This window comes from Carcharodon carcharias, chromosome 18 (genome assembly GCF_017639515.1).
Source record: "Carcharodon carcharias isolate sCarCar2 chromosome 18, sCarCar2.pri, whole genome shotgun sequence".
In the NCBI taxonomy this organism is placed as follows: domain Eukaryota; kingdom Metazoa; phylum Chordata; class Chondrichthyes; order Lamniformes; family Lamnidae; genus Carcharodon; species Carcharodon carcharias.
In genome coordinates, this window is record NC_054484.1 from 110,958,798 (window position 1) to 110,964,797 (window position 6,000).

At 40.5% G+C, this 6,000-nt stretch overlaps 1 protein-coding gene across 1 annotated transcript in view; it reads left to right on the forward strand.

The window, feature by feature from the left end:
• The window catches only part of LOC121290501 (deleted in malignant brain tumors 1 protein-like), a 29,052-nt gene extending 24,004 nt beyond the window's left edge, over positions 1-5,048 (forward strand). The window contains exon 13 of the mRNA XM_041210939.1: positions 5,000-5,048. Within this exon, the coding sequence (XP_041066873.1) occupies positions 5,000-5,022 (23 nt within the window). The 3' untranslated portion in view covers positions 5,023-5,048. The remainder of the gene's footprint in view (positions 1-4,999) is intronic.
• The last annotated feature ends 952 nt before the right edge of the window (positions 5,049-6,000 follow it).

A 6,000-nucleotide genomic window follows, 5' to 3' on the forward strand; every position in this document is an offset into this window, starting at 1 on the left:
TACACAGTAAATGGTAGGATAATGGAGAGTGCAGAGCAAAAAATGGATCTGGGAGTTCAGATACATAATTCCTTGAAAGTGGTGTCACAGGTAAACAGGGTTTTAAAGAAATCTTATGGCATACTGGCTTTCATAAATCAAATTATTGAGTATAGGAGTTGGAATGTTATGGTGAGGTTGCATAAGACATTGGTGAGGCCAACTTTGGAGTACTGTGTGCAATTCTGGTCGCCTAACTACAGGAAGGAGATCAGTAATATTGAAAGAGTGCAGAGAAGATTTACTAGGATGTTGCAGGGTCTTCAGGAATTGAGGTGCAGTGAAAGATTAAACACTTTATTCCTTGGAGTGTAGGAGAATGAGGGGAGATTTGATCGAAGTTTACAAAATTATGAGGTGTATAGACAGAGTAAATGCAAGTAGGTTCTTTCCACTTAGATTCGGAGAGATAAACAAGAGAGGACATGCCTTTAAGGTGAAAGGGGAAAGGTTTAGGGGGAACAATAAGGTGACTTTCTTCACTCAGAGAGTGGTGGGAATGTTGAACAAACTGCCATCTGACGTGGTAAATGCGGACTCACTCTTAAGTGTTAAGATTAAATTGGATAGACACGTGGATGGGAGAGCTCTGGAGGTTTAAGGACAGGGTGCAGGACAATGTGACAAGCAGAATAATAGTTCAGCACAGACTAGAAGGGCTGAATGGCTTGTTTTCTGTGCTGTGTTGTTCTATGGTTCTATGAAAGTCTCTGTCTGCACTCATTCAATACCTTTATCTGGAGTAAAGTGCCACCTATGAGAATGGGTAGACTGCTGCCTATAAGACAGACAAGAAAAGTGTGGGATACAGGATAGTTATGTAGAGGAAATAAAGTGCGAATGGATTTTCCAGACGCTTCACTGCCAAGATCACTGTTGTTCGAAATTTATCTGAATGGTATAGACTTTGGAAAAAAACTTTATTTTTTTTCCTAAATTTAACAATTGACCAAATTGTGGTGGGCAGGGAGGTAGTGAAAACTTTTTAAAAATAGCCGTTAATAAACTTGTGTGAATGAACATGTGATTGGCAAATGAATCTCCACATAACTAATTATGAGAAATTACAATCTGTTATGTAAACTAAGAATCAATTTTCCATTTGTAAAACTGAATCAGACGTAAATATTAAAGTCTTGGGCTACAGGAGATCAGGGAAACAAATAAAAAAAGAAAATCGATGCAGACTGAACAGACTGTCAAAAGCGAAACCAAACACTGTATTTTACTTCTGGATAGATTAACTTTAATAAAAAGATTAGCCTGGTGAACCTTGATCGAACATTTGTTAGAGGGAATTTGAGGTAAAATTTACGGTCCAACTCAGCAAAATTTTAAAAGATACGTAGGAGAAGTTGGTGAGGCTCAATGCATTTTACATGGACATAAACCATGTTAGTAGCGAAAGCTATCCAAACATGACAGAAAGATCATAAAATGCTTTTTGACCTCTTTTTGATGGCATTGCCCATGAGTTCCGCTCTCTTCTGTCAAATGGGACGATTTAAAGCCTCTGAAAATGAAAGAGAATGGGATTTTTGTGGAGGGGGTTGAGGTGGGGGATTGTGCATAAGGAAACTACGCCCACTGACCACTGAGGGTTATATTGCTTCTCGAGGTCAAGCGGAAGATTTACTGCCCATCCCTGGATGTCGTGATAACCTGATAATGGTTTTTACCATTGAAAGACTCCCGTACATTTGGTGAATGTTCTGGAAAAAGTGGCGTAAGGTAACAAAAAAACTGAAATTGCTACATGGACCATTAATTATTTTGACCTCTACTCCAAGGGGCTGAATGTTTCTGCAGCGTGATGACGCTATAATAACACACAGACTTGCTCCAAAAACCAGAGAGTTTTTTTTTCCCCCTCTCTTTAACATTTTCTAGTTCCATTGAGTCTCACAACCATTTTGAATACTACACCAGCCACATTTTGATTGACAAAGGTATTGGATCGGAACGTCCTGACGAGATCTCCTCCAGTATTCAGGATGGGTAAACTTTTAGTTTCGGCCATTTGGTTTCCATCCATTACACTCAGCAATAACTTCAATCGAAAATGAAGTATGAAAAAAACAAACGAATACAATATTAACTTGGACGGCCGATGATCTCAGATATTGCAGTGACCTTAGTTTCAAAAGCTGCTGAAATACTTTCAGGCTGATACAATATCATGTGATTGCACTCAATAATATAAATGGGTGAAATAGTTTCATTTAGAGTACTTATCATGTTATTAGATTCAAAACAAGGCCCAATAATCTGTGAAATTTGAAATGCGCAAGCAGGATGGCAAGATCATTGATCAGTGAGACACGTGACATCAAAACAAAAAATAAAAATACTGTGAGGCGAATTGTTCCAAAAATTGTCCACGCTTTAATCTCCTTCCCCTATATGCGCAATAGAACCACTGTCCTCTCCTCTGATTGTTTGGTTGATTGATAAGTCTCAACGTTATTCTAACTATTCATTGCTAGCAATTAATTTCAGTGAAAGTAGTTTGTTCCTCACAGATCTGCGCGATTACGACGATGCTGAGACTGTAGGCAATGATTCTAAGGTCGATCACTTGCTGCAGGAATGTGCTAATGATGATTCCTTCACACGGGAAAGTACCTGCGGTGATCTGTGAACTCGGGGAGAGATAGAGGTTCATTTATCTTCTCAGCCTGTCGCTCTGTATTGTTGGTGACGTTCTTCCTTTCTGCTTATATCGGTTTTGAAATGTTTGATAGTCTACTGGGCGATCTTCAGAGTCTGTAATTAACGGGACAGGCGCTGATTGAATGGCTGGGTACACAGGTTGTTCGAAGGGATGTTCACTCCATTGATCATCACGACTTAGTACATGCATGTTTGTTTTTGGTGGACTGCGGCCAACCACTGTCTCAAGTCAGTCGAGGGGATGGTTGTGTGTCATGGATGCATTGGAGACATCGCTGAATTGTTTTTCCATCTCCTTCTCGGAGAACCCAACCTACTCCATCTCTCACCAATGATTTCTGAGTAGATGATTACTTCTGATTTATCCTTCACTCACCTACCCACATATGTGGAAAGAACTGTGTCTGTTTTAAAGTTCATTCATATTGTTGCCAGAACTAAGCATTGTTAGGTGCATGCGCCTGTTCAGATGATACGATCTAATTCTATCATTTATTGGATGCGGGCATCACTGGCTTGGCCAGCATTTATTGCCCAACCACAATTGTCTTTGCTAAGATGGCGGTGAGCTGCCTTCTTGAAGCGTTTGAGTCCCTCTATGGTAGGTAGCCGCGCACTGTTGTTGGACTGAGATTTCCAGGATTTTGAGCCAACAACACTGAAGGAAAGGCGATAAATTTCCAAGTCAGAAAGGCGTGCAGCTTGGAGGGAAACTCTAAATGTGGCTGATTCCATGAATGCAATACAATTGTCCTGCTAAATGATCCTGGTCTGGCGCTGAGAAGCACAGAGGACTTGGTGTGATTCTACAGTGCTTCCTACAAATGGTGCACATTGATGATACTGTTCTTCGATGGGAATGGAGCGAATGTGTGTGGAAGGGCTGTCCATCAAGCAGAGTTCCTTGTTCTGCAGTGTTTCAAGATTATTCGGTGTTGCTGGTCGTGCACTCATCCAGTCAATTGGAGAGTATTCCTTTAGACTCCTGACGTGTGCCATGTACATGATGGACAGGTTCTGTGGAGTCCTGAGATGAGTTGCTCGTCGCAGAGATCCCAGCAACTGACATGCTCTTGTAGCAACAGTGTTGATGATACGTAGCCTCCAACAACAACAACCATCTTCCTGTGTGCTATATATGACTCTAGATATCGGCAAATGTTTTTTTTTTCTTTTCCTGTCCGTTGGATCCCAAAGTCACCAGTTTGGCTCGTGATCATTGATGCCACATTTGGTCACACAGCGCGTTGATGTAAAAAGGCAGTCACTGTCAAATCACCGCGGGAGTTTAGCTTTGATTCCCATCTTTGATCCAAGGCCGAAATGATGAATGAAACTCATTGACCCCGGCAAAGCCCAAACCGATCGTCACTGAGCAGGTGATTGCTAAGCATGAGTCGCTTTTGATTAGCCCTTCCATCGTTTTACCGATGATGGAGAGTAGAATGATTGGGCGAGAGATTACTTCAATCATTAATAAAATTAATGCTATTCACTGTGATTTGTCTCACTTGCTTAGACTACAAGCGAGAATATCTCGCTAACTCTAAGCTGAGTGCCACTATTATAAGAAATCAAAACACAAAAAAGAGAAAAAATGCTCAACATTCTGACTCTCCAGTACGTCTTATGTGGTCTCACAGCGGTACGGAACAGCCTGGGCAATAATAAACACCATTTCTCTTTCACTCAAAATAAACAAAGTCTAACCTTTTCATGCTGCTCTCACACGCCCGCACACATGCTCACTCACGCGTGCACCAACACACACATGCACAGACATTGGAAATGCACCCGCGCTCAGCCCATTATTAACTGATAATATGCTCATCCCAATTGCATAACACTCAGGTATTTTTTTTGATCATGCCTTATCGGTTCATCACATCCCTGAAATGAATGACAATGTCCTCCGTGTAAAATTGTTAAGCCCGCACATTCTGTCGCAAGAACTTCCAGAGGGTGCTGCTCCAAATATACAGCAGATACATAAAACTGGTAAAACCAAGGCTACATCACATACTCCAAGCTTCTTTTGCACAGATGGAGAGCATGCAGCCCTCTCTGGTTTTTACTGTTTGATTACATGGAGTTGTTCCAAAACTTTTAATGATGCTGCAAATATCACTGATAACATGTTTTTTTTTTTCTCAAGAAACAGCAAAAACAACTAGCTAATTTGTAAATAGATCGATCAAAAAAAATGAATGTTTGACCTTTATTTAGTTGATGGTGGCAATAGTTGCAAAACTCTCTCTCAAGCAATATTTTTTTACCCATCTTTCAGGTAAAAGATATGGACAAATCTAAGATGCTACGGCCCCAGCGTGTGACTCACTGTGTAACATCTGAGGGAACACCCTTAACTTTTCAAATTTAATGTCCCTCTCGAAGTTGCTTGACTTTCTGATATAAACATGTTTTGAAAAAAAAAAAATCACAGTTTACCTTTTGTCGAGACATCTAGGTTCGTATTTTCAGCTATATCTTATCTTAAAATATGTGAATACTGTCTAATCAGAAATCAAGGAAAAGGGGATTTTTTCCCCCACATTTCATTGTATAAAATAAAACTGTACCACACTCCGCTGCATCGACAATAAAACCCATCAAGAGAATTGAAGAACCGATGACTATCATTACAAGTTAATTTCAGCTTCATTTTGTATTTTCTTTATTCCATATGTCTTAAAAGAAGGATTAGATCAGGGGAACAAAGGAATATCTGTTTTACTTCCAGTTAGTCTTCATTTTCTCTAGACTGCCACATACGGTGGACCCAGAGAGCTGCAATCGCACAGCAGCTCACCACATCATGATGTTGCTTTACATTATGCCCACTTCTAATCAACAATATTTGCAAATCATTTACAATTCCCTTGCGACATCATGGCGCCATGTTTAACCATTTCCAGTATCTGCGACTTCACCAGTTGACTTCACAATGGACGCCCAGTTTCCCTACAACAACCAGCACACTCAAATACAACTATATCACCATTCCTTCAATGTCGGTGGGTCAAGGTCCTGGAATTACCTTCCTTACAACACATAACTAAAGGGCAATTAGGAAACGGCAACAAAAGCTGAACTGACTCCCGCTTACCGCTAAGGAATAAATGTAGTGAAACATCCCTTCCTCAGTAGAACATCTAGTCCCCATACAACTTCATTATTCAGAAGGTGACTCAATCCCTTTACATCTCATCCATCACGACCAAATCCATCCTTCACCAGGAAATCCAAATCGTCAATGCATATATTCCTCAACACTATACCTGGTCACTC